This window comes from Panthera uncia, chromosome D4, assembly GCF_023721935.1.
Source record: "Panthera uncia isolate 11264 chromosome D4, Puncia_PCG_1.0, whole genome shotgun sequence".
Taxonomy (NCBI): Eukaryota; Metazoa; Chordata; class Mammalia; order Carnivora; family Felidae; genus Panthera; species Panthera uncia.
Window position 1 is genome coordinate 90118540 of NC_064807.1, and position 26941 is coordinate 90145480.

The 26941-nt window shown below is 65.5% G+C and overlaps 2 protein-coding genes across 3 annotated transcripts in view; both read left to right on the top strand.

Annotated features, from left to right (window-relative positions):
• Nucleotides 1–1247: 1247 nt before the first annotated feature.
• Nucleotides 1248–22485, top strand: SNAPC4 (small nuclear RNA activating complex polypeptide 4). Its single transcript, XM_049631406.1, has 24 exons — nt 1248–1325; nt 2326–2464; nt 3238–3284; nt 4417–4581; nt 4728–4853; nt 5356–5434; nt 5792–5873; nt 6703–6807; nt 6894–6966; nt 7332–7496; nt 9883–10030; nt 10152–10258; nt 10392–10486; nt 12835–12929; nt 13854–13933; nt 14262–14738; nt 15510–15593; nt 15924–16170; nt 16604–16674; nt 17129–17239; nt 17912–17939; nt 18533–20253; nt 21197–21321; nt 22275–22485. Exons 2-23 carry the CDS (start codon nt 2335–2337, stop codon nt 21311–21313), a joined length of 4353 nt encoding a protein of 1450 aa, XP_049487363.1. The 5' UTR covers nt 1248–1325; nt 2326–2334; the 3' UTR covers nt 21314–21321; nt 22275–22485.
• A 1674-nt stretch (nt 22486–24159) lies between these two features.
• Nucleotides 24160–26941, top strand: part of CARD9 (caspase recruitment domain family member 9) — an 8328-nt gene continuing 5546 nt past the window's right edge. For both annotated transcript variants that reach the window (XM_049631483.1, XM_049631492.1), the window contains exons 1-5: nt 24160–24340; nt 25409–25624; nt 25805–25942; nt 26306–26610; nt 26716–26895. In XM_049631483.1, the coding sequence (XP_049487440.1) occupies nt 25441–25624; nt 25805–25942; nt 26306–26610; nt 26716–26895 (807 nt within the window). In that variant the 5' untranslated portion in view covers nt 24160–24340; nt 25409–25440. The remainder of the gene's footprint in view (nt 24341–25408; nt 25625–25804; nt 25943–26305; nt 26611–26715; nt 26896–26941) is intronic.

The following is a 26941-nucleotide window of genomic DNA, read 5'->3' on the forward strand; positions in this document are numbered from 1 at the left end:
TGGACACGCTGGATTCTAGTGTTGGGGCATTCTTCGGTCACATGGTTGAAGTTTTGAATGACGTTTGAACTGCTAGACCCTCCGATCTTGGCTACGGGTAAGAGCTTTGCAGAAGTCCCTGCCGAAGACACCCTGCTCCTCCTCACCCGTCCCCTCCTGTTCCTGCCTGTTGGTGAGAAGTGGGTACCGGGCTCTGTGGTCGGAGCAGACTTTAGACAGGCCGGTCTAGCGGGCAAGTGCTAGGACCCCATTTTCTTCTGGGTGTGCCCACAACAGCCTGGGAAAGCTACGGAGAGCAGGATGGGGCTTGGCGGGAGGATGCTTGCAGGCTCCGTGTTTTAAGGGGGTGGGACGTGGGTGGCAGATCACCACCAGCCTGGTGTACTTTCCCTCCCCCCGCAGGCCAGGCTGGGCCCGAGCACGCCGCCCGAGTGAGCCTCAGGTGCGCTCCACCTACTCCTGATCCTGCCCTTCATCCCGCACAGACCTGTACCACCTCCGCAAGGTCAGGCGAAGGGGCTGGGGGCCGGTGGCCAGGAGGAGGGTCTGGATAAAGGAGCGTGGCTCACAGACAGGCTCCTACAGTACGTTTGGGGCGTTCCCTGGTGAAGAGCTTAAATTTGTTGGGCATCCAGCTCTGCGTCTGGAGTTCCAGCGCCAGGCGGTCCCCGGTCCTGCCGGGTGGGTTCCCGGGACGCTGGCTGTCCCGTCGGTTCCTTCCACCTGTGCCGGGGCCGGAAGCTCTGCCTGCTCCGTCCACCAGGGGAAGGTACGCTCCTCGGTTCCCGTGGACTCCTCCTCGTCTTCCGAGACGCCCCGCACTCCGAGGGTGGCGCCCCCACCCCCGCTCTGCCCAAAGAAGGCGCAACTGCAGGCGGGCCCAACCCGGCCTGGGCGGCGCCCCGAAGTCCCCCGAGGTACTCTCAGGGCGCGGGGTCAGAGCGCGGGGGGCTGTCTACCCACTGGCCCGGCCGCGCGGCAGCGCTGAGCACTCGGCAAGTTTGCGCACTGGCTGCAAACCAACAGCCCCGAATACAGTTAGCAGAGGCGGAAGCATGCAGGCGGGACTCGGCGATACCGGAGGTCACACGCTCCGGCGAGAAGCAGCGGTCCGGCGCCGCTAACCCCACACGGCGGCGCACGGTCGCGGGCAGTCCCAAGGGCGGCCGCGCGAGGGCAGCACCCGCCCGCCAGCCCAGCCCCGTCCCGGCGTGCCCCGCGCTGCGGCCGCGGCCGCGGAGGCGGGACTTCCGGTGCGCGGCGCTCTCGTCGCTCTGCCACTGAAGTGTCGGGGGCGGTGGCGCTGGCGGCGGCGGTGCCGGAGGGTGAGTGTGAGGGTGAGGGCGGCGGGTCCGGAGAGAGGCGGCGGTAGGAGGAGCGGGGCTGGGGCGGGGACAGGCCGCGGGCCGGGGCCCAGGAGAGGCGGTGGGAGGAACGGGGCCGGGGCCCGGGCTGGTCGCGGGGTTGGCGGCCTGATGCCCCGGTAGCCGCTGCCGGCTCTGCAGAGCTGCGTGGCTCTTGGCTAGTTGGGGTTACACACGATTAGAGTGTAGACGGCGCTCCGTGCTGCGGATCGGGCCGAAGCGTGCTCCCGCTTGGTGGCTGCCGTTGTCCGATTTCGGCGGGAATGTTTCTGGGCTTGGTCGTTGGCCCCTAGGTCTGTGCTGTGTTCCTTTGCTCTTTTCTCTGCCGCAGCTTTATTCTCCTAGGTCTCTTTCCAGCTTTCTGTCCCTTTTAGACTTCCCAGACTGGTATCATTAAGAAAGAAGGTTCTGTTCGTTCAATAGGTGCCGTGGTAGGTGCTGGAGAGGGAGCAGGGAACCTCAGGGGGCTTCGTTCCTGCTGCCCCCGTAGTGCCTGCCACCTGCATTTCCTGCACATTTGCCAGATGCTCTCTGGGCGTCTCCTGGCAGGGGAGCAGGCTGCGCAGCTGAGGTCCTGACTGCCTGGGTCTCGTTCTTGTCCTCTGGTGACTTTGCCACCACAACCTGCTGTTTCTGCACTGGGTGACCAGCTCTCTTGTGGCTTGGCTCTGGGAAGACAGGCCAGGCTCTTGGGCCATGTTGGTGTCCAGGTGTCCATTGCCCTGCCCCCCTGCTGGTCACAGCCTTAGATCAGAGTGGGCAGGTCACACTCACATGGTTTCCTCACCCGCTAGAACAAACAGCGGGTGTTCGTGGGGACACGGGGGGGGGGGTGTCATATCACAGTCCCAGGGCTCCCCCGAGTGGGAGCGCCTGCTTTGGTCAGGCTTCTGTCATCCCCTACGGGTGTGTGTCTGCAGACTCTTGGTTCCTGAAACCTCATGATGTACTCTGGTGGCAGGTAGGAGTCATGGACGTGGACGCCGAAAGAGAGAAAATAGCAAAGGAGATTGAAGAATTAGAAAGGATCTTGGATCCCAGCTCCTCGAGTATCAGCGTGGAGGTCTCGGAATCTGGTCTTGCACTGGATTCTGAAGCAGGTAAGCTTTCATAGGCCGTGGCTAGACCGGATCCATCTGCCCTCCGGCTCCTGGCAGCCACGGCAGGCTGCGGACCAGCCGTTACTCGCGCAAGCTGGCCTCTGCCTTTACTCCCCGCGATGGTTTCTCTCCGCCCCTCCTCCACGTGCCGTGGACCTGCCGGCTGCGCCTGAGTGCCCTTTGGGGGCATCTGTGTCACTCTGTCCCAGGTGGGTGGCCGGCTGCCCTTCCCAGGAATCAGATTGTCGGCCACCTCCGTGCCGGACAGCCACCATGCTGGACAGCTGAGAGTCACCCCACAGGCTCCCCTGGGCCCCCAGGCCTGCCCACCTCTCCCCAGCCCCAGGTGCAGCTCTAAGTCTCAGTTTCTCAGAGTTTCTGACCACGCTGGGGCCTTTCTCTCACCTACGATCAGGGCCTCTGCACCTGCTCCCCACCCCCCAGTAGCTCCAGCTCCCCCGAACGGGTCTGTTCCTGCAAGGCTTCCCCTCATTGCCCTGGCGGACCCTGTTCTCTGTGTCTTGCCTTCCTGGCTGCCCCTGCCCTTGGCTCGGGGCCTGTCCTGCCTGGTTAGTTAGTGGGTAGCATTCAGCCACCAGCCCTCAGGGAGGGAGGGTCCAGGCAATACAGTCTTGTCCTGAGGCCTTTCGGCCCTTCCCTCGCCTGTGGCTATCAGGAAACAGCCCTGTGCTGCACCTGCCGGTCGTTTCTTTGGCGGGTATTGCATCCCATCACGTCCCCAACTTGTGTCCCCTGTACTTGTGTTCCCACAGACTCGCTGCCTGAAGAGGACTCGGACGCTGCTGGCTCCCTGGCCTCGGTAAGTACCGGCCTGAGCTGGTGGAGCCCGCCCGGGCAGTTGCCACCCTGCCAGTGGGCCCAGGAGGGCAGTGCTCTGAGCTCGTCTTGATTTTTCTGCGTGCTCGTCACCGAAGATGACGTATCCCAAAGTATCTGTCACCAAAACGGAAATTGTCCCAAGAAACGACTGTTGTTAGTAGTTGGGGATTTACGCCTGCCGACTTTCTGAGCTCTCCGTAACGTGTGTGGGTTGATCTGACATCAAGTGCGGAAGGGTCCGAGCAGGCGAGGCTGGCCCCTCGTAGCTCCCTCTCTCTGCCTCAGTCCTTGCAGGCACGGCCCTGGGCGGTCACACATGTGGGCCCGCTGTAGACCGAGGCACAGAAAGGAGCTCTCTCTCTGTGGGGAGAGAGAGAGAGAGATCATGATCTCACAGTTCAGGAGATTGAGCCTGCGGGGGTGGGGGGGGAGAGAGAGAGCGAGCGAGCGAGAGAGCTACGAGGGGCCAGCCTCACCTGCTCGGACCCTTCCACACACGACGTCAGGTCGACCCACGCACGTTACGGGGAGCTCGGAGAGTCAAGAGGCATAAATCCCCAACTGGGCCACTCCAGTTTTTCTTGCCGCTTCTGGTTTGTTTTGGAATCTCACGTTAACCTGGAGAATTTTTACAGTCCGCTTTTCAGTTTTTCACTGAGGCAGGAGGCACAGCTTCGCTTCCTGGTTTCAACGAGCAGTGGTCCCCGTGGCATAGGCTTCCCGTAGCTCCTCACCTGCTGGGCAGCGAGCAGCCTCTTCCCGGTTCTTAGCTTTGCTGGCCCTGTGATGGCCTTCCTCACTCGTGTTCTTGCTCACTGTCCCCTGCCGGGGGCGGAGGCCCGTGGGCCCGTTCTGAACTTCAGGTTCACCAGAAACATTTATCGTGGAAAGTGAAAAGCGCTCACGTCCTCACGCCCTCCCCGCCGAGACGTTCCTCCAGACATTGATTTTCTCGTGTCCTTGATTGTGGCCTATGCACACGCTGTACGTGGCCCCAACCCTTGTTGGCCCAGTGATGGGCACGAGCTCAGAGGCTGCTTGTGCTGCCCGGGTCACGGGGGGCAGGTCTGCAGGCCCCCCCGCCTCACCCGTAGTTCCCCGCTTGTGACCAGGAAGAGGAGAGGTGGGGAGAGGCCAGCAATGGCGAGGACGACCCCAAGAAGACCCTCCCTGAAGACCCGGAGACCTGCCTGCAGTTGAACATGGTCTACCAGGAGGTCATCCAGGAGAGGCTGGCGGAGGTCAGCCTCCTGCTGGCCCAGAACCGGGAGCAGCAGGTAGGACGGGCCCTCAGCACCCCCGTGGCCAGGCACCCCAGGACTGGTGCTTCTGGTTACGTCTGCTCCCTGGCTGCCCCGGTCGCCTTCTCCACAAGGGCACCGCTGCTGCCTGGCCCCAGATGGGCTCCCTGTGTCTGTCACAGGAGGAGATCATGTGTGACCTGGCAGGGTCCAAAGGCCCCAAGGTGAAAGACGGCAAGAGTCTGCCCCCGAATCTGTACATAGGGCACTTCATGAAGCCCTACTTCAAGGACAGGGTCACCGGAGTGGTGAGTAGCCGGGGCTCCACTGTCACCCGTGAGGGAGGGGCAGGCTGCGTGGGAAGGGGTTCTTCTCCTAGCACCTGCTGTGGGTGTTGTCTGTTCCCTCGTGTTCTTCAGGACGACGTTCTCCGGTCTTCCTAAAACCTTTTGGTGTCTAGTGGTAGAAGTCAAGGTCTGTGGCCCTGGAACGTGGTCTCTGGGCCTGGAATGTGGCCCGCTGACCCCGGCTCCACAGATAAGCCCCAGAGACGTTTCCTTAAGGAGGGGCGCCTTGGGTGGGGCGCCTCGGCCCGATCCGAGAGGCCTGGCAGCGAGGGCTGGAGCTGCTGAGCCCGTCCGTGCCGGCCGGGTCGTGCTCACGGCCGCTCAGAGTCCAGCGCTGGGCCCAGGTGTCCACTGCCAGGCCTCACGCGTGGCCAGGCTGCTCGAGGAGGCCGAGGGGAAGCGCGGGCCGTGGGGCGAGAGCACTCGGCGTCCGTCCGTGTCGTGACGCTGCCCTGTCTGGCAGGGGCCTCCAGCCAACGAAGACACGCGGGAGAAGGCCGCCCAGGGCATCAAGGCTTTCGAGGAGCTCCTGGTGACTAAGTGTAAGCCCCTGCACCAGGCCCTCAGCACCACAGCCCTGCCTCTCCACGGGCACCCTCCTCTGGTTCCGTGGGCTCCTTCGGGCCTTGACCACTGGGACTGGCCACTCAAAGCCCCAGCCTGTCCCACGCGCCACGTGGGGACCACCATCCCCACGGCTCACTGTGTAGTCTCACGTGTCTTATTCTTGAACACACAGCCCCAGGGGCCCTTCCGTAAGCTCGGGCCAGGGCGCCATGCTCGCTCGACAGCCGGGCTGGGGTACCCGGCCGGCGCCGTGGTCCTGGAACGGTCACGTGCCCACCACTTGGTCGAGGGGAAGTCGGGAAGGCTCCGCTGATGCCGTCGTTTCTTCGCAGGGAAAAGCTGGGAGAAGGCCTTGCTCAGAAGGTCGGTGGTGAGCGACCGCCTCCAGCGCCTGCTTCAGCCCAAGTTACTGAAGTGAGTGTAGGAACAGCCGCCGGCGCCAGCCCCGCCGGGAGCGCGAGGGGTCCAGGCCGGAGGCTTGGTGACAGGCGGACGCGTGCTGTGGCCGTGTCCCCCTGCTCCCGTGGGAGAGGCACTCACCCCTGCAACTTTGCCCCAGGGAGGCAGCCGAGCTCGAGGCCAGGCGTGCAAGAACCGGGAAGGCCGAGCGGCCACGTTCCGTCAGGCACAGCTCGGGTAGTTTCTCTGGTCTCGGGCTCAGTGTCCACTTGTGAAAATCGGGACTGCTCACGAGACCCGCTTTTTGTGTGCCGAAGGGGTGATGTGGTGTGAACGGATCGCAGCGCCTGTGGCCGGGCCGGGTGTCTTGGGGGCTGCCCGCAGTCTCGTGGCTCCGCGCGTGGGTCAGGACTAGCCTCAGTGATGGGTCCTCTCCCCTGGCCTCCGGAAGGGGCTCCTGCAGGCTTTGTCGCCAGGCTGCCCTCGGAGCACGTCCCTGCACGCCCGGCCCAGGGCCGGCGGCTGGGCTGCTGAGCGGGTGGTTATCTGTGTCAGCAGACTTGTCATGCTGGTCACTGACGTGACCATGGTGACAGCCCAGAGAGGGGTGTCGCTGGCTGCTTCCTCTGGGCGCGGAGCTCGGACAGCCTTCTGCCTGCAAGAGGCAGGCTCAGAGCCGGGACCAGGCTCCTGTGTGTGCTCCCTGCCACCGGGCCTCATCATGTGGAGCGGTGCACGTGCCCCGGTGCACGGGGAGGCCGAGCTGGCCCCAGAGACGCCGTCCCCCTCCCCCGGGGCACGGCCCTGATGCGAGTAACCCCGGTGCCTCTGCTCTGCCCCGTAGGCTTGAATACTTGCACCAGAAACGGAGTAGGGTGACCAGTGAGGCAGAGAGGCAGGTCCTGGAGAAGCAGAGCAAAGAGGCGGAGAAGGAGGTCCAGGACATCCGGTGAGCTAGGTCTTGTGGGGGGTGTGTGACCTGGGGAGAGGCGAGGAAGGCCAGGCGTGACCCTGGCGACCTGTTCCTTCCTCCAGGGAGCTCCCAGAGGAGGCCTTGCTGGGGAACAGGCTGGATGGCCACGACTGGGAGAAGATCTCCAACGTTAACGTAAGTTGGGGCGGTGCTGAGGCCACAGCGGCCTACGGCCGTCCCGGCAGCCGGGGGCGTGGGTCAGCTCTAGGTGGTCAGGCCTCATCCCTGTGGCCACTAGACCTGCCTCGAAGCCTCTGGTCGGGTGCGTGTCCAGCGGTGTGGGGTGGCCTCACGGGCTTGCCCTGCTGGGGTGACGTGGCTCTTCTGAAATGGGAGGGTGTGAAGGTTCAGGCTTTGTGCTTAGAGCCCAACCCCACTCTTGGTTGTGCAAGTCCTGGCGACCTGGACGAGGACCCCACTTGTCCCGGGTGCTGAGCCATCACGGCCAGCCATCAGAGTGACGGCCCCCCCGCAGGCTGGCTCTCTCTCTGTCGGTGCAGTTCGAGGGCGGCCGCAGTGCAGAGGAGATCCGCAAGTTCTGGCAGAACTGTGAGCACCCGAGCATCAACAAGCAGGAGTGGAGCGGGCCGGAGGTCGAGCAGCTCAAGGCCATCGCAGCCAAGCACGGCCACCTGCAGTGGCAGAAGATCGCCAAGGAGCTGGGGGTGAGGGCCGGAGGGGCCTCCGAGAGGCTGGGAGGCCGGGCGGGTTTGGGGTCTCCACGGGCTGCGTGGCGCATCTCACCCTGGGAGCCATCAGGTTCTTCTTTGTGCCACTTTGGAGGGTGTGGCCCTGGGGGCAGCAGCCCCTTCCCCCTCCCACGGCAGAGTCTCCAGGAGCTTCTAGCTCCTTGGCCCCCATCCCGTCTCTGAGTGCTCACTCACCCTTCCCCTCCCCTCCAGGCCTGTCTTTGGCGTCCTTCCAGATCCTCCTTCCTTGTCCCCGTCAAGCCCGGGGGTTCGTTCTGATGGGGCTTAAGGGGAACGCTCCTCCTGGTTTCTTCCGGGGTCTCACGTTGGTTTTCTCGTTTCCGAGGTGAAGGCTAAAGGGCTTCGTTCAGTCTGTCTTTACTCACGAAGGCGTTTAAGGCCTGCTTTTCTGAGAACAGCTTGCTGAGTTCTCCTCTTTGTAGGTTTCTAGGACGGGTCCGATCTCGGGGTTTTTTTCATCACGTCTTTGGATCTTAGTTTACATAAGAATGTGCTTTGTCAATCTCTCTGTGGTTCGGTTTCTTGAAATATTTTGTAGTATTCTCCGGTTTGAGTTTTGTTGGTTCACGACCTGGGAACGTGATCCGTGCAAGCTCCGTGGTATAACTTACTGCTTTCGTAGCCCAGCACGTGACTGCAGGGAACCGCGCCGACGTTAACCAAGGCTGCGTGCAACGTGCGTTTAAGGGTCCTCTGTGTCTTCTCCCGGCTCGACCACTTCTTTCTCCTTAGCGCTGAAGTCCCCTTGTCTGGATAAAGCGTGGTCCGCCCACCGGCTGAAGGGCATCCTGGTCGCTCCAGGGTCCCACGATTGTGAATGAGGCGGCTGGTAACATGTGTGCGCAGGTGTCTGGGTGGATGTGAGTCTTGACTCATTTGGGTCAACACCAAGGAGCGGTCGTGTGCCAAGAGGGCGTTTAGTTCTGTGGGAAGCCACCAAACCGTCCTACGGACTGGCTGCCCGCGTCGCGTAGCCCTCGCCACGGACGAGAGTCCCGCCACCCCGCGTCCTCGCCGGCGTGTGGCCGTGTCGGGGCTCCAGGCTCCAGCCGTCCTTGCGGGGGCGCGAGGGTGGCTGCTTTGCTTTTGCGTTTCCCTGACGATGAACACGCGGTGCTTTATTGCTCGTTTGTGTGTCTTTGGCGAAGGGTCTGTTGAGGTTTTTGGTCTTTTTTTTTTTTTTTTTTTTTAAGTATTTGAGAGAAAGAAGGAGCACGTGCATAAGAGAGCACACGTACACGGGGGAGGGGCAGAGAGGAGGAGAGAGAGGGCCCCAAGCAGGCTCCACACTGTCCGCGCAAAGCCCGACGCAGGGCTCCATCTCGTGAACTGTGACGGCACGACCCGAGCAGAGATCAAGTCGGACGCTCAACTGACTGAGCCCCCAGGCCCCCCGACGTTTGCTCTGTTTTGTAGTCAGATTGTTTTCCTGTTGAGCTTCAAGGACCGTTCTGCGTGTTGAGAGTAACGGTCCTTTATCGGATGTGTTCTGCGGGTGTCTTCTCCCGTCTGTGGCTCCCGGTCTCACTTTCCTAACGTTGTCTAAGCAGGGGTCCTCTGTTTTCACGAGGGTTAGCTGCTGCGTTCTTTCAAGGATCGTGAGAGAGTCACGTGTGGTGTCGTGTCTAAAAAGGCATCGTCACACCCAGTCCCCGTAGCTGAGCAGACTGCGCCTCCGTCCGTGTGCGTCGCGTCTTCTGTGACTCGGGAGTTTTCTTTAGGAAACGAGAGGGTTCAGGTAACGTTAATTAGCTCTTGGGAAGCTCCCTCCCCATAAGGAAACAAACCCGTCGGCGGTGCAGACTGGCGGTGTAGTTGCTGAGCCGCGGCGTGTGTGGAAGCGGGGGTCCGGTCGCCCCGGAGCCCCCCTGGGAGGGCGCCTCCAGAGACGTGGGCGCCACGCCGCGCCCGTCCCCGCAGCCCGACACGCATCCAGCCCCCGCTGCCCCGTCGGTCTGGGTGGACCGCGGAGGCTTCGGAGAGACCGGCCCTCCGGGGGCCCCGGGACTGGGCAGCAGGCAGGCCCCCGGCTCACCGCGCGCGTGCTCCGCGGGGCGGCTGCTCCCCCGGCTCGTCGCGCCGGCGCCCCCGTGAGCACTCCGGGGCAGCTCTGGTGTCACGTGAGGGAAGCGTCGTGGATGTTTGTGGACTCGCGCTCTCGCCGTCCGTGTCCCATCTGGTGCTTCGCGGCCGTCTCCCGCCACGGGGACGCCCTGCGCCGTCCCTCCCGGGCTCCGGTGCGAGTGAGCGGGCGGTGGCCTTCGCGACCTGTGCCCTGGCGGGCCCTCCGCGGGGGCGCTCGCTGGCTAACGCCCACCGTGCTTTGCCCCGGCCCCGGAAGACCGGCCGCAGCGCCTTCCAGTGCCTGCAGAAGTACCAGCAGCACAACAGGGCTCTGAAGCGCAGGGAGTGGACCCCGGAGGAGGACCACCTGCTCACCCAGCTCGTGCGGGAGATGCGCGTCGGCAGCCACATCCCCTACCGGAGAAGTGAGTCCGCCCGCACGGCCCCCGTGGGGCCCGAAGCCCCCCGCGCGTGGAGGCAGCTCGGTCCCCGCGGGCACGCGGGGTCGCGCAGTCCCGGGTGCCCACGCCGCCCCTCCATCCCCAGTCGTCTACTACATGGACGGGAGAGACTCCATGCAGCTCATCTACCGGTGGACCAAGAGCCTGGACCCCAACCTGAAGAAGGGGCTCTGGGCCCCGGAGGAGGATGCGGTGAGTCCGCCGCCGCGGAGGCGAGGCCGAGGACAGCCGTCCTCGGACCTTCCTTCCTCGGGGGACTGGGCGGAGGGTGCAGGGGTCATGGCTGCCCGCAGACGCATCGCTCGTTTGCCGTCCCTTCCTGCAGAAGTTGCTTCGAGCCGTCGCCAAGTACGGGGAGCAGGATTGGTTTAAAATCCGGGAAGAGGTGCCAGGTAGGAGCGATGCCCAGTGCCGAGATCGGTGAGTTGGACCCCGCTGGGTGAGGGAGGCCTCGGCGGGGCCGCTTCCGGGTGGGCCGGCGGGTGGGCTGCCGGTGGGGGGTGGGCCGGGGGGGGGGGGGCGTGACCTGTAGGGAAGCAGGATGGCTGCTGTTTTTCCAAGCGTGAGGTGGCCCCTGGCTGGCAGTGCCTCCGAGCCCGTCGTCCAAGTTTCTCCGCCAGAGCCCTGACGGGCCAGGGCCCCGGAGGCAGCCTCAGCCGCCTCGTGTCAGCTTGGGTGTCCTCATAACGTTTCATCGGAACGTAATCTGCGCAGCGTCCGGCGTCTTCGCTTAAAGGGTCCCGTCCTGTGGGTTTTAGTGCATCGACTGAGCGGTGCGGCCCGTCACCCCCATCATCTTAGGACATTTGACCCCCCTACAAAGAAACGCTGTGTCCCAACAACAACAAAACGGATGAGGACGGGGCCTCACGCAGACCTTTCTCCAGAGAGGGAACGGAAAGGTGCTTGGCGTCACCGGTCATTGGTCGTTGGGGAGATAACAGGTCACGGCAGCAGCGGGAGACCACTTCACACGCAGCGGGACGATTGTCTTAGGACAGTTCTGGAGAAGAGGAGGTGCTGACACGCGTGTGGAGAAAGCACGGCCCTCGTGTGCCCGCGGAGCGCCGCGTAGTGCAGGCGCCGTGGAAGACGGTGGAGGGTCCTCGGGAAACGGAGCGAGTGCTTGTGTCGTCCTGAGAGCAGGGCCCCAAACGGGCACACGTCCACTCGTGTCCACAGCCACGCCGGTCGCTGGCCACGGGGCGGAAACGGCCGACGTCCGGCGGGAAGAACAGGGAAGCCACAACTGTGGTTCTAAAATTGGATGGACGCCACGATGTCATTCGGCTGTAAAACAAACGGAATCCAGGGGCGCCCGGCCGGCTGGGACGGTGCCGCGTGGACTCTCCATCTTGGGGTCGTGAGTTTGAGCCCCCGTTGGGGGTGGAGATTACTTCACAAGATAAACAGACGCAGTCTTGACACGGCAGCGCGGATGACCTTGGAGACGTGAACGTGTGTGCGGAAGTACGCGTGCGGACGGACAGTCGCTGCTCTCGGTGCGCGCCCGGGAGCGGGGTTTTCGGTCACGCGGTGACTTTTTCCTCGGCGGCGGCGGCGGCCGTGGGGCCGCGGTGTCTGCACGCCCTCGCCAGCACCTGTGCGTCTTCCGGATTGCAGGCGGCTCAGTGGGTGTGCCGTGGCATCTCGGGTGGCTTCACCTTGCATCTCCTGGACGGCCCGCGAAGCGGGCATCCGCGTGTTAACCGGCTGTTTGCGGATCCTGTCTGCAGGAATATCCACTCGTGTCGTAAAGCTTGTTTATTTTGGGAGAGCGGGAAAGCCTGAGCGGGCGAGGGGCAGAGAGAGGGGGAGACTGAGAAGCCCAAGCAGGATCCATCCTGTCGGCGTGGAGCCCGATGCGGGACTTGAACCCACGAACTGTGAGGTCGTGACCTGAGCCCGTCAGACAGTCAACCAGCTGAGCGGCCCAGGCGCCCCCCACTGGCCCCTTCGAGAACTGGAGCCGTGCTTGTGGTGGTGGCTTGTTAGTGTTCCGGCCGGGGGCCCCTTAGTGGACACGACGCTTGCTTGGCAAATTCTCGCTGCCAGCGTGTGGGTTGTGTTGTCGCTTTCTCCATGGTGTCCCGGGAGTCGCCTTGAAAGCTTTTACTTTTGATGACGCCCAGCGTCTTAGCTAGCCTAGGGGACGAGACCCGCTGGCGGTCAGGACGGTCAGGAGGTCAGGACGGTCAGACGGAGCCTGCTACCTCAGGGTCAACAAGACACCTTTCTCTTGCTAATTAGCTCCCTCTGGGCAACTTCGCCCTGCAGGGATCTCTGGCCCTGTCGACCTGTTTGCCTAACTTGGTCCTTGCTTCCCATGAAAGCAGCTTTCTGCTGTAGCATTGAGCTGGGGCTTGTCCCCAAGCTGAGTATTTAATCTCGTTTACGTCATATACCTTTGTATTGGGGCCTGGGCCCCGCCCTCCCCGTACCTATGTACCTAATGCTGTTCGCCTCACCTTGGACATTTTCGTCCTGAGAGCCCCTCTTCCTGTGCCTTCGTCCTGCACTGGGACCTTTGTCCCACTTTGCCTAATCTCGTTCACCCAAACTTGGGTGCGAACATCCTGTGGCTTTCTAGCTTCTCACGCCTTGTTAACCCCTCCTGCAGGCTCAGGGAATCCCGAAGCTCATTCCCCCACAGTCCAGCTTACAGTTTCCGTTTCGTTTGTCACCGAGCTTCTGGTGCCGGGACGGCGCGGGACGGCGCGGGAGGGCGTTTTGGCGCCTGACCCTGCCTGTGTCCCTGCTGCTCTCAGGTACCTCAGAAGGCTGCACTTCGGCCTGAAGAAGGGGCGATGGAGCGCAAAAGAGGAGGAGAACTTGATGGCACTGATAGAAAAGTACGGCGTCGGTGAGTCCTTGGCCCGTCTGCTCCCCGGGTCTCTGCTGCCCCCCGGGTCCTCAGCCGGCAGCGGCGGCTCTTCCTTCTCACAGACCGATGCACGGTCAGCGTCGAGTCGAGAGCGCCACGGGCACCAGGGGGAGAGCGGTGCCGCCGGCCGCGCGCCCCTGCCCAGTCCTCTCTGGGCCCGTTTTTAGGGCGGCTTTTGAAAGTTGCATCGTTCGACACGATGTGACCGCGTTGGCTGTTTGTGCCGTTGTGCCGTCCGTGGCGAACGTTTTCCTGCCTTTACACGTCCTGTGTTTGACCGTGGCTTTCGACGACCGCGTCGTGTGTCCCGAGTGACGACACACGCGTCTCCCAGCCCGCCATCCGCTGGCGGACAGCTGTCTCCCATCTCTGCTGCGGCCGGAAAGAGCTGAGGGTTCTGTAGCCGCGTCCTCACTCCTGTTCGCAGCGTCTCCTTAGGAAAAGTCCCAGATGCGGTGGTGCCGAGTGTGGGTGCATGCCGAAACCTGACCTCCGTCCCACAGGGTCACGCTGTCCATGAAAGCAGGGCACCCGTGCCCTCCCACCAGCACTGTCCAGAAGGAAAGAAGAGACGGTTTTAAATGTCGGGTGTAGAAGCCCGAGCGTGGCGGACACGCGAGGGCCGTTTTCACGTAAGCGTGGACGGCTTTTTCTCTGGGATGTGCATTCTCTAGAATTTTGTTAAAGGGCTGATTGTCCTTGGAGAACCGGACGCCCTGCGTGTCGTTGAGCTGCTCAGATGTGGGGCGCGGTGTGCAGGTGACCGGGAGACCCCATGCTGACGGAAGACGACACAGGTCCTCTGTGGGAGACAGCGCGTCTCCTGGAAGGGCCCTTTTCAAGCTGGTAGACGTGTTGTCAAGCATCGCGTGAAACGGCTTCTGTGTCGTTTTGCCTCCGTAGGTCACTGGGCAAAGATAGCTTCGGAACTACCCCATCGGACGGGCTCCCAGTGTCTGAGCAAGTGGAAAATCATGGTCAGGGTAAGGCTTGCCCAAAAGTCAGTCCGAAGGCCGTATCGCTAGGGGAGCCAGCATCCCGCGGGGTGGGGTGGGCGGTGCGTGGTGGCGGGGAGAGGAGGGACGTCTGGTTTCCGGCCCTGGCACGTGTCTTCTTCCTGGAGGCCAAGGGCACGGAGACCTGGGCTCGTCGGCAGCCGCTGCCGCCTCAGAGCCGCGCGGGTGCCGTGCTCTCGGCGCACCGTGTCCAAGCCTGCTCGGGGTCTCTCGCCGAAGGTTGGCCCGCGTGCCCGTTGTCCCCGGTCCGTGAGCCCCAGGTCGCCAAGGCCTCCAAGTAGCCCTTTCCCCCCAGAAGAAGCAGAGTCGGGGGAGGCGGCGGCGGCGGCGGCCCCTTCGCAGCGTGCGCTGGAGTTCCAGCAGCGAGGACGGCAGCGATGGGGACAGCAGCAGCAGCAGCAGCAGCAGGGACAGTGAGGAGTCGGAGCCAGAAGAAGCCCCAGAGGCCCGGGCGGGGGGCCAGGTGCTGCCCTCAGCACAGCACACCGTGCCAGACATGGACCTGTGGGTGCCCGCCAGGCAGAGCGCCGGCGGGCCGTGCGCGGGGGGCGCCTGGGGCCGGCCGGGACGCCCTGCTGCCTCCCCCAGCCCTCCCAGGGGCACCAGCGGGGCGGAGGCTGGCCTAGCAGCTTGCTCCGCGGCCTCGGCTCCCGCACAGGAGGCAGGCCGGGCGCACGCCCCGTCGGGGACCCGCAGCTCCAGTGCGAGCGCCGTCGGCTGCCCGGGCTCAGCGGATACTCCCCCCTCGGGTTCGGAGGCGCCGGCGGACGAGGTAGGCCACAGACCCCAGCGCACCCCGGATCGGATGCTCTCCTGCTTGGGGGTCACGAGGCTGGTGCTGGGCTTGCGTCCGCTGTGTTCCTGGGCGTTTGGGAGCAACACCCTGTCCTCGCTCAATAGAACCTTCGTTCCCGGCCTGTTGCGGGGGGACTGTGTTCAGGACAGCAGCCGTCTTTATCAAGACCACCAGCTGTCTCCATTTCCCTGCTGGTGTCCTTTAAAAGCCGTGCATGAGCTGTCGAGGGCGCTCCGTGGGGAGGCAGCAAGAAGGCGGGGTGGCCTCCCAGCTCTTGTAAGTCCAGAGGTCCCGTGACAGGTCCCCTTGCCGGGTCACGTGCACACCTGCCCGGTCGACATTAGAGGTGTCAGGGCCCTGGCTGCGGGCGGAGTTGCGGTCAGAATCAAACAGGTCGGTCTGTGCTGGGAGAGGTTGGAGACTGCGCTCTGGCCCCTGAGGGACAGCAGGCAGGGCTCGCAGCAGCCCCCGTGCCGCGTGGTTTCCCTCCCGCGTCTGTAACCGCAGGCTGCTGCCCGTGGGATTGACGGGCATTTGGTGCCCTCCGCTCAGGGAGCTGGCTGCAGGGAGCGGGGACTCTGTCAGCGCTGGGTGCGGCCAAGCCGGGCAGGCGTGTCGGTGCCAGCCTTAGGGACCTGCCTGAGGCCGCCGCACTTCAGGGCGTCCCACCACCCCACCGTGGATCTGGGCCCCTGCAGGCCATGAGCCAGGACCGCACGCGTCCAGCTCGCATCGTCTTCTTGTCAGAGCGGGAGTCGTCTGCTCAGGGTGCCCCTGGAGACCGTGCTGCAGGTGCTGAGGACCAACACGGCCCACCGGTGCCGGACACTGGTAGGGCTGGCCCACGGCCCCCGCTGCCCCTGCCCCTCCGTCTGGGCCCCCCCGCGCCCTCGGTCTGGGCCCCCCACGCCCTCGGTCTGGCCCCCCTGCGCCCTCGGTCTGGGCCCCCCGCGCCCTCGGTCTGGCCCCCCTGCGCCCTCGGTCTGGGCCCCCCTGCGCCCTCGGTCTGGGCCCCCCGCCCCCTCGGTCTGGCCCCCCCGCCCCCTCGGTCTGGGCCCCCCGCCCCCTCGGTCTGGGCCCCCCGCGCCCTCGGTCTGGGGCCCCTGCCCCTCCAGAACAGGGAAGGGCCGGGAACCCCAGGTGCCTTTCTTCCTCACACAGAAGGAGAAACTGAGGCAGCCAGGCCTGCTCGGCCCATCCGCGGGGGCCGGCCCCAGTGACCGCGTCGTAGCCAGGCCCTGCGTCTGGCAGCTGTGGCACAGGACGATCGGGAACAGGCAGCGATGGCGGGGACACTCCCTGCAGAGGAGGCTCCTTGAGCGCCGGCTCCTGATGGCTGTGAGCCCATGGGTGGGCGACATCGTCCTGCCCTGCACTCCCCGAAGGCCTGCCGCGGCACACACCCGAGGTACTGCCCTGGGGCCCCTTCGAGAGCCTCCTTCGAGGCTGGGGCCCCTTCGAGAGCCTCCTGTGGGGTCCGGGGTTGCGGAGACACAGGGCAATGAGGGGTGACCCTGCTGGGGGCGGTGCGTGGTGCACGGGAGGAGACCTACGCGCCCCCCTCGGAGGGCTGCTTGCGTTTTGTCTCTGACCTGATTGGCACCCAGGGGATGGTTTTGGAAGCGACCAGCCATTCAGGCCTTAGCAAGGGTCTCCTCAGATCTCAGAAGCTGGTCGTTCTCCAGGGGCGGGGGTGCTCGGCTCAGGAGGGCCAGTCAGGCTCGGCCCGCCCTCTGGTCCCCGCCCTTCCTTGTGGCTGAGAGTGGCGGCAGAGGGACGTGGGGTCCTGGGGGGCCTCAAGGAGAGGGGCCTCGGTAGCCAGAGCCACTTTGTCTCCTCAGCCGATGGCATCAGGAAGCAGCTTCAGGACGCCCACCTGGCCAGCACCCCGGTGTTCACCCTCTATATCCAGGTGAGCCCCTCGCATCGTGCTTTCTTAGCTTGTGCTCTCTTTTCATGGGGTGGAGTTGCGAAGTTTGTGGATTTGCTTCTTGAAGTCCGGCTTCCTGAACTTGACCCTTGGAAAGGGTTTCTCGTGGCCTGCAGCTTTCAGCAGGCAAGGCAACGTGGAAGAGGCGGCCACGATACAGCGCCGCCCCACCCCCAGGAAGGGACGGAGGTGCTGGGAGCCCCGGGGTGTAAATGGAGGCTCGAGGAGCAGAGACTGGGACGCGGCGGGAGCGCGGCGCTGAGGCAGCCGGGGCGCCTGGGCCCGAGTGAGGGGGTCGCGGCCTCGTGGGGCTGTGCCCGGCCCTGGAGCTGCCCTACGTTCGTCACGGGCACCCTTGTCATCTCGGTTCTCGTTGGGGAAAGGAGACGGGCTCTTGTCACATGTATGTCACGCACGTGTCCCCCGTGTCCCTCAGCTGTTGCAGATTGACACTGCTGGCTGCATGGAGGTCGTGCGAGAGAGGAAGGCCCAGCCCCCTGCCCTGCTGCAGACTGGCACCCGGGACCCAGTGCCTGGGTTCCTACCGGTGAGAAGTAGGGGTGAGCGCCGGACGCGGGCTCAGCTGGCTTTTGCCACCCGTCCCTCCCCTCTGTGAGGTGGCAGGGCTGGTGCCCGGGGGATGGGCAGCACTCGTCCAGCCAGGGAGTAGGTGACACCGGTCCTTCCCAGGACAGAAGGCCTTCCTGGGTGGCCTAGAGGCTGGGCCAGCGCCCGGGAGCAGCCTTGCTGGCCCTTGGCCCCCTTGCTCAGGAGTCTCTCCTAGAAGGTGTCTGCCCACCTGCCCGGAGCCCTGGGGGGACTTCGCTTCGAGTCCGGCTGGGGGAGGGGCGGGGGGCGGGCAGAGCCAGACCCGGCACCCAGGCCTGCCTGCTTCCCCTGCACAATGTGCTCCCTCTACCACACCGCCCCACTCCTGCAAGGGGGTCTCCGAGCCCTTTGGCATGTGTTGCTCTGGGCATTGCCCTGCTGGGGTAGGATGCCAGGCGTGGGGTCCGTCCGGGAGCGGTCATGTCCCTGAGCCCAGTCACAACTGGAGGGAGTGACAGAATGACCAGATCAGCCCTGTGGTGCTCTGTCGAAGCTCTGGAACCCTTCTGCCTGGATGGCCAGGCTCCTGTCTCTCCCTCAAACCCCGACGTGACGAACTCACCCAAGGTGCCCTGGGGACTTCTCTGAGGCGCTCGCCTTTCTTTTTCAGATGCCTTCAAGTACCCAGAACGCTACAGGTACCGTCTCTCTCTGCCCCTGTCTTGCCGTTGTGTCCAGTGGGAAAGGGGCAAACCTGTCGTAGGCGTTGAATCTCGGGCTCTGAGCAGCACAGCTGTGGCCCCATTGACGGGTCTTGTCTGAACGCCACGGCAGGGACGAGAGCGTGGCTGGCGGGAGGCAGCAGAGACAGCCCCTGGGCTCCTATCCCCCCGCCCCCAGTGCACCAGCCACCCTGGGGCTTCCCCAGTGCAGACCCAGGAGGCGTGGGGGCTCCTCCAGCCCCGGGCATCCGGCAGGGACCTCTGCTGCTGGCCGCTACCCGTCTCCCCACGCCAGCAGCACCGCGCGGAGGTCTGGTGTCCTGGGAGACCGCGAGAGGCTGGCCGGGGTGCCTGACGGTCCTTGTTTTGAAGACAAGGCGCGGTGCTGTCCCGTACTTGATGGGCTGCCCCGCACCAAGCACCCCGGCCACGGCAGGAGCTCGGACGCCACGGCTCCTGCTCCACACTCCCGGCAGCAGCCTGCCCTCCGCGAGGGCCCTCCTGACGGGAGGCCTGTTTGCTCCGCGTGCATGGCGCTCGTCAGCATGTGTGTTCTGTCTGCCCTGCAGGCCACGGCTTCCGGAGCGTGCCAGCCCGAGAAGCTGCAAAGCAGAGTGCCAGCCTCAAAGGGAGCAGGGGGCTGCAGCCCTGCCACGCCGAGTCCGGTCCGCAGGCGCCCCCGCCGGCTCCGTGTGGTCCCCGGCCCAAGCCCAAGACTGTCTCCGAGCTGCTCCGGGAGAAGCGGCTGCGGGAGGCCCGGGCCAGGAAGGCCGCTGCCCCGGGCGCTGTGGTTCTCCCACCCCAGCTGCTGCTCTCCTCCCCACTGATTCTCCAGCCCCGTCTCCCAGTGGCCCCCCACGGCCCCTCGGCTTCGGGCCTGGCTGTCACAGCCTCGGTGCTCTCCCGGCCTAGCGCCCCTGCCGCGACAGAGCCGTGCACTTCCGGTTCTCGGGCCTCAGCCGAGGACGGAAGGCCCTCCGCCCTGCCAGTCTTGGCCAGCGCCCTGGCCTCCACAGAGGCTGCCCCTGCTGCCTCCATGGTGCCGGTTCTGGGCCCCAGCCAGGTCCCCCTGAACTGCCATCGAGGTGGCCCGGGACAGTCTCAGGCCCCTGCCACCACCCAGAAGCAGGGCTTGCCAGAGGGACCACCCTTTCTCCCTGCAGTCCCCAGCCCCTCTCAGCTGCCCGTCCAGCCCGTCTGCCCGACGCCAGCTGTGGGCACACACGAGAGGGGGCCACAGGTGGTGGCCGGCACCCCTCTGCCTGTCACCTGGGTGCTCACAGCCCAGGGGCTACTCCCCGTGCCCACCGTGGTGGGCCTTCCTGGGCCAGCAGGGACCTCTGACTCCAAGGGACTGTCAGTGGCTCTGTCGTCCTCCCTGCCTGGGACACAGATAGGCCAGGGTCCCGGGCTCCCCGGGCTGACCCACCCCTGGCAGCCCCCCACCAGCCGGGACACAGACTCAGACCCTCCCTCCAAGACAGACCCGCCGGGCCTTCCGGTGCCCCACCAGTCTCAAGGTTCCGTGGAGGTGGACAGTGACGGGGCCCACGGCCCGGCGAGGGGCTCCTTCCCTGGAGAGGCCCAAGTGGCCGGGGACACAGCCGTGTCTGGGGCACCCTCCCAAGCCACGCTCCTGGCTGACCACCCTGAAGCAAAGTCCCCCAGGCCCAGCCAGCCGCCTCTTCGAGGTGGCACCGGCCCTGGGAGTGGCCCGGGAGGGACAGCAGGGTCCGCCTTGAGACCAGAGAGACTCGGGGAGCCTCTGGGCCTGGAGAGGCCACCCCCACCCCGGCCTGGGCCTGAGAGGGGTGCCCTGGACTTGGACCTCGTGTCTCAGGAGGGTGAGGCGGTCGTGCGGGAATGGCTGAGGGGACGGCGTGGGGTGAGCGTGCCCCCGCTGGGGGGAGGGCTGCCTTACCAGCCCCCCGCCCTGTGCAGCCTGCGGGCCCTGTCTGCACTCTTGCTCCAGAAGGCGGCCTTGGAGCGCAGAGCCGCCTCCCTCGCGCCGGGGGGCGCCGGAGCCCTGCACACCTCGCTGGGACAGGTACGGAGGTGGCTCCGGGACAGCCCGGCCTACCTGCTGCTCAAGGCACGGTTCCTGGCGGCCTTCACCCTCCCCGCGCTCCTGGCCACCCTGTCCCCCGACGGCGTTCCCACCACCCTGTCCGTAGCCACGAGGGCTGACCCCGAGAGCGAGGACGACCTGGGCCTGGAGGAGTCGGAGCTCACTGATGGCTGCTCCACGAGCGGTCCTCGGGCAGGGCCGGCGGCCGCCACCCCCATTCAGGTAGGTGGCCGTGGGCACATAGCACCCACCCAGCCTCCCCGTGGCCGCTGTGGGTGCCCAGCCCACCCGGAACAGCGTGGGCGGGAGTGGGTGGGAGCTGTGGCCGACTGGTTGCTGAGAAGGAAGCTGGCTCTGGGCTCCGTCTGTGCGGACGTGGCCTCCCTTGAGGCCAGTGTGGAAAACGGGATGGGAAGGAACCTCTCCACTCACGAAACCCCTCGGCCACCCCTGGGGCCGCTGGCCTGGCCACACAGCCCTGCCGGAGGGCTGAGCACACCCACACGCGGGCTCCTGCTGGCGGCCCTGCACGTCCGGGACCCCGAGGTCCTTCTCGCGGTCTGCTGTGGCGGCCTCTGCCTCAGAAGAGTTTTCCGAGCTGTGGAGGCAAAACCCCTTTTCCTGTTGCCTGACAAGAAGCCCGGTCTAAACACGCAGAAAGGTGTCTCCGCATCTTCTGTGGCAGAGCAGGAGAGCTGGGCCACCTCGTTTGGTGCCAGATCAGGAAGATTGTGGGGTCTCTGCAGGTCGCGGGCCTCCCCAGCTGGAGCTCGCCTTTGCGCCGTCCAGACAACGGGAGGCAGGGCTTGTGACTGGGGGCCGTGCAGGGAAGGACTCCTTGTCCCCCCGTCCTGCTTGCCGGCTCTCCGGGGCCGCTGCCATGACACAGGGCTGGCTCTGTGGCATCGCTGGGAGATTGGAGACCCCAGGGGGTGCGGGGTGGGAAGCCAGAGCCCCCGTGTGGCCCCTGCACGTGGCCATGTCCCCAGGCCCAGCCTGTAGTGTCTCACCATCTGCAGGGACCGGTCTGGGGAGCTGCCTGTCCCTGGCGTCCAGGGTGTCAGGACCCAGCTTCTGCCCTGGCATACCCCTTGCTGCTGTCGCTTTCCCTGCCTGTCCTGGCTGGGGGTCACTCTTGTCCCCATCTGCCTGGGTTTTGTTTCAGGGAGCCCCAGACCCTGGGGAGAGCTCTGCCTCTTCCTGCCTAGACACTTCTGACAACCTAGATGTGCTCAGAACCCGGCACTCCTGGCATGCCCGGAAGAGGAGGAGGCTGGTGTGAGCGGCAGGGTAAGCGTGTGGGGGTGGGGTGGGGTACGGGTAGCCCTGCACCCTGGAAGAGACAGGCCTTCCCCGCGGCTCTGCTCTGGGCGGGTGGGAGCCAACGGCTTTCCAAAGGCAGGAAGGCTGGCCCCTAGGAGCTCACCGCCAAGTGTGACGATGTTAGGTGAGGTTGGGGGGTGGGTGTGTTCAGGCATCTGGCAGCAGACCCAGGGTCGTAGAGGCCTTCTTGGGAGGGGGCCATCTAATTCCCCTCCCCTGGCGACACCCCTCTCCCACTGGGTTCCACATGCTGGGCTCTGGTGCTTCCTTCTTGCCAGCCCACGTGTGCCTCAGGGCCTTTGCACTGCTCTCCTTTCTGTGTGTAAGCTTTGTTCCCTTCCTCCAATAGCGTCTGTTTAGTGGAAATGCCCTCCCTGCCTGTTGTCCTGGTGTCCCCACATTCATGTGTCTTGATGGCACAGTCTGCTACATCTGACGTGGCCTATGCACGTATTTGCATAGCCTTACGAGCCCGTAAGGCTAGTAATGTGGTTTTTGCGGGTGGGTCACGACGGACGGCAGGTACCAAGTAGGCCCTCAGCACGGCTTAGTTGGGTTCGTGATGTGAACGCGTGATATGGGGGAGGATGTCCGGGTCAGCAGATCCCCAGAGGTAGGAGCCAGCTCCTCTGAGCACAGTGGGCGCTGTGCCCTGAGGTTCTGGGTCCTGGGGCAGGGCCGTCGGGTGCACAGAGTGGGTGCTGGCGGGGGCTGTCCCAGCCGAAGCCCACCCAGGCTCCAGGGCCTGCCCGCAGCATGCACCCCCACCCCCACCCCCGGGGACCGCAGGTGGGCAGCCGGCCTCGTTCTGCCGTGCCCTCAAGGGAGGCGGTGCTGTCACTTCCCCGTCCTACAGTGCCATCCCCGGGGTCTGGCTGTGGTCAGGGCATCCCCCCGATCAGGGCATTTTTGTGTTCCAGGAGGTGGGAGCCGTGCCGGACCCTGGTGAGCCCACCTGCCTGGAGAGCCCACCGCTGACCCTACGGGAGCAAGCAGCCAGAAGCAGCTGGAGGTTGGGGAAGGCTCTGCCAGCGGTGACCGTGAGGCCCCCGGGGGCTTGGCTGGTCCTGAAGCACAGATCGGGATGTTTGAAGGAATAAAGTGAATGGCCTACTTTTTTATTAAAAACCAGCCCCGGGCTCTTGTGGTCTTGCCCCGAGACTGGGCGTTATGCGGAAGGGTGGGGCCTCCCCTGGCTGTGTGGGGAGCCGGCCGGCCAGGCCTGGGGTCTGAGGAGCCCTCAGTGTGTGTGTTGGGGTGGGGGGTGGGGACTGCCATTTCCATGAGATGTGATTGTGGCCATCAGGCCAGGGGCCTGCCACGAGCTCCCAGGCGGCTGCTGGCCCTGGTGCCGCCACAGGTCCTGATGTGGACCTGCTTCTCTGCCAGGTGGGTGCCCAGGAGCAGCGGGCAGCCTGGCTGCCCGCAGGTCACGCGGCGCCCCGGCCCAGCGCCACCTTCCTCCCAGGTGGCCGCTTCCTGGCAGGAGTCTAGGCCCCGGCACCGTCCCCATCTCTGAAGGGCACTCAGCTTCTCCGGGGGCTCTGTTCCCCTTACACGTTGTGTCCCATGTCGTCCGCGTGCACACCTCCCCCCGGGGCGTCCCTGGTGCCCTGCCGGCGGCTGTCCCCCCGCGCGGCTCCGTGTGCCTGCTTTCAGTTTTTGATTTGTGCCCAGTACTGTCTCAGCTGATTTCTACTTCTCCTTGGGACTTCTTTGGCCTGTGGACTATCTAGAGGTTTCTTATTCAATTTTCACATACTTAGGGATTTTCCAGTTAGCTTTTTGTTACTGACGTCTAACTTAACTCTGATACAGAGAACGTGACATTTTTATTACTCAATTCTCACAAACCCCCGCCGTACAGGAAACGCCTTCCTCAGCCTCGTGTTACAAAGTAGGGGAACGGGACCCATTCCCCCGGGACCCAGGGCTGGCTGCTCCTGGAGGCCTCCCAGAGACCTGCAAGGAGAGGCCGGCTGCCTCGATGCCCCACCCGCACCCAGCTCAGCAGCGTTGACTTGTGCCCGGACCCCTGAGGCTCGAGACAGGACAGGCAGGGAGCCGGTCGGGCGAGAGGCAGCTGCCTGGAGGAGGTGGGGCGGGAGCACTGGTCAGGACCTGCCTTGCCCGTCCCACCTCTCCTTAGCTGTTGCCTCAACCCGGCAGCCGGCATCTCGGTTCAACCAGTATGGCTGCACCGGTGAGGCGTTGGCCTGGGGGTTCCCGGCACAGCTGAGGGGTGGAGGCCACGGAGGGCTGGTGGCCCTGGCCGCCGGCCCGGGCTCTGCTGGCTGGTCAATACCCCTCTGACACCGGTTTGTGGGGTCATGGGGCATGGCCTCGGGATCCCGGAAGCCTGCCGTCACAGTGCCACGTGTCGTGGCAGAAGTTGTGGAGTGGGGACACCCAGGAGGGGACTAGCTATAGCGCGGGCTGGCGGCCGTGTGGGGTAGGCAAGGTCCCCTCTTTGGACACTATGCTTCAGCCCTCCGGTGACCAAGGCGCGTGCTGGCCCAGCACCCGGCTGAGATCCCAGGAGTCGGGCCCAATGCCCTCGGGTCTCCACCTGCACCTGGCCAGCTGCCCGTGCTGGTTTCCAGCCGGCCCCTTCTGGAGAAGCCTCTGGAAGCTTGCATCCAGGCCCGATCAGCCCAGCTGGCGAACCAGCCTCCTCCAGCCTCAAGAGGGCCCTTGCCCACGCTTGGGTTTAGTGGTGCCAGGGCTGGGCCTCAGGCCCCAGCGGGACTTCCACTTCCCTGTGCCCCGCCTCCCGGGCCCTGCCAGGCGGGCGAATCAGAAGGCAGCCCCAGAGACCGGCTCCTTCGGGGAGGACCTGCTTGGGCTCCGTGGAGCTAACCAGCACCAGCAGGAAGTGCAAGGCTTTCCTCCCGGGCTGCCGACGGCACCTCCTCCTGTCCATCGGATCAGGGTGGCCTGGGCTGGCCAGCGTCCCACTGCACGGGTGCCCCTCAAGGACCCTGAGGTAGGTGGGTCTGCCCCCCTTTCTGAAGGAGGCTGGGAAGATGCCCGGCTCTGCTCAGGGTTCCCGGGGCAGGGAGCAGGGTCCTGGGACAAGGACCCCAGAAGGGCACCAAGTGCCCTGTCCCCCTTCACAGCCGCCCGGAAACTGTTTGCTCATCACAGGGGGGCTCGCAGCAGGGGGCCAGGTGTGGCACCTGTGGATTTTAGGCAGGAAAGGCAGGGAGCGCTCAATGTCACAAGGGCCATCCCAAGTCGCCGTCTGTTGCTGGCTGGATGGTGTGACTGAGGGCCGCGGGAAATCAGAGAAGCTCCTCCAAAGACCCTGCCTGTTGCCACCTGCGTCTGGGGGCGGGATTCCCACACTGGCTGAGGGCTGCCTGGCGGCAGGTCAGGGCCTCTCTGAACCCACCACCCAGAGGAGAGCACGACCACACGGCCGCCCCTGGTGTGGCCCAGGCCCGAAGGGAGTGGTTCCCGCCTGCCAATGGAAGGGAGCAGCGGTGGACGGTCCCAATGTGGATGGCCCCCTTGTCAGGCATGGCCAGGAGCGGGCCTCCGCCTCGGAGAGGAGCCCACAGGTGGCAGGTGCCCGGGACCTGGGAGCCTGCAGAGTGTGCCAGAGTGGCCTTGGGGCTGGCCCCTCTCCCGTGGGCGGTCCACACTCACCCTTCCCGTGCCCGCTGTTGCATCACCAGCCGGCCACCGGAAGGAGAGGAGGCGGTAGGGCTAGGCCTGAGCGGGTGCCGCGTCTGGGAAGGAGGAAGTCCCGCACAGCACGGCCTGGCCCCGCCGCCTCCCTCCCCACACCTGCCAGAGAGTCCCTGCCCGTGGGCGGGGGTCACAGAGGCCAGAGCAGGGCATGGGGGTTGTGGGCCACCACCAGCCCCCAGAGCACCTCCACGTCTCCCCCCACGATCATCAGCACACTGTGGACACAAAGCCCAGGAGCCGGGGGGGGGGGGGGGGGGGAGGGGCCGCGGGGGGGGGGGGGGGGGGGGGGGGCAGCCGTGCCCAGGGGAGGCCGGGAGCACCGCCCTGGGTGAGCTAGCATCCCGGACACGCCCTCCAGACAGCCGTCCAGAGCGCAGCCGAGCCACCGCCATGTCGGACTACGAGAACGAGGACGAGTGTTGGAGCGCCCTGGAGAGCTTCCGCGTGAAGCTCATCTCCGTCATCGACCCCTCACGCATCACGCCCTACCTGCGGCAGTGCAAGGTGCTGAACCCCGATGACGAGGAGCAGGTGCTCAGTGACCCCAACCTGGTCATCCGCAAGCGGAAAGTGGGTCAGTGCCGCCTCAGCCGGGAGCGCGCCCCTCCCCCGCACAACCCCCCCCCCCCCCCGCAACGGCCCGTTTGCCCCGGGGGCTGTGGCACTTGCGGGTGAGCCGGGCCGGGTGGGCGGCAGGCGGGCCCCGATGGGACCTGGCCCACGGCAGCTCAGCGCCCAGGGCACGTGCTTTCAGGCGTGCTCCTGGACATCCTGCAGCGGACCGGCCACAAGGGCTACGTGGCCTTCCTCGAGAGCCTGGAGCTCTACTACCCGCAGCTGTACAAGAAGGTCACCGGCAAGGAGCCCACCCGCGTCTTCTCCATGATTATCGGTGAGGCCTGGGGCCCTCGCCGACAGGCCCGATGGCTCATCTCCCGAGAGATGAACTGGGGACAGAAGGAAGCGTTGAGGGGCACATGGGAGTGCCGGCATCGGGGCTCTGTGCCGCTGCTTCTCACTCTGGTGGAGGAAAGACAGACCCGTGCTGACCCTGCCCGAGCCCAGTGCCTGCCTGCCTGGGGGCGAGTCAGGATCTCAGCCTGCTTCCTCGACAGGGAACACCAGCGCCTTGGGGTGGTGTGCGTCCCCGGAGGGGGCGGGGGTGGGGGGGTGGGGGGCGCTGGTCCTCAAGTCCCGGGGCCAGGAGGCGGTGCGGCGGGGGACCAGGCGGGCCCTCTGACGCCGCCGTCCGCAGACGCATCCGGGGAGTCGGGCCTGACGCAGCTGCTGATGAGTGAGGTGCTGAAGCTGCAGAGGAAGGCTCAGGACCTGACCCAGCTGCTGAGCTCCAAGGACGACCTCATCAAGGAGCTGCGGGTGAAGGACAGCCTGCTGCGCAAGCACCAGGAGCGCGTGCAGCGGCTCAAGGAGGAGCTGGAGGCGGGCAGTCGCGAGCTCAAGCGCTGCAAGGACGAGAACTACGAGCTGGCCATGCGCCTGGCCCGCCAGAGCGAGGAGAAGGGCGCTGCGCTCATGCGGACCCGCGACCTGCAGCTGGAGGTGCCCGGGCTCCCCGCGGCTGCGGAGCTGCGGGGCTGGGGCGGGCGGGGGGGGGGGGGGCTGCCGGGCACCGTGCGGCCGGAGGGCTGACAGGGTCTCCCGCAGATCGAGCGGCTCAAGCACAGCCTCATGAAGGCGGAGGACGACTGCAGGGTGGAGCGCAGACACACGCTGAAGCTCCGCCACGCCATGGAGCAGCGGCCCAGCCAGGAGCTGCTGTGGGAGCTGCAGCAGGAGAAGGCCTTGCTGCAGGCGCGCGTGCAGGAGCTGGAGGCCGCCGCGCAGGTGTGGGCGGGGCAGGCGCGGGACTGGAGGCCAATGCGCGGGTGTG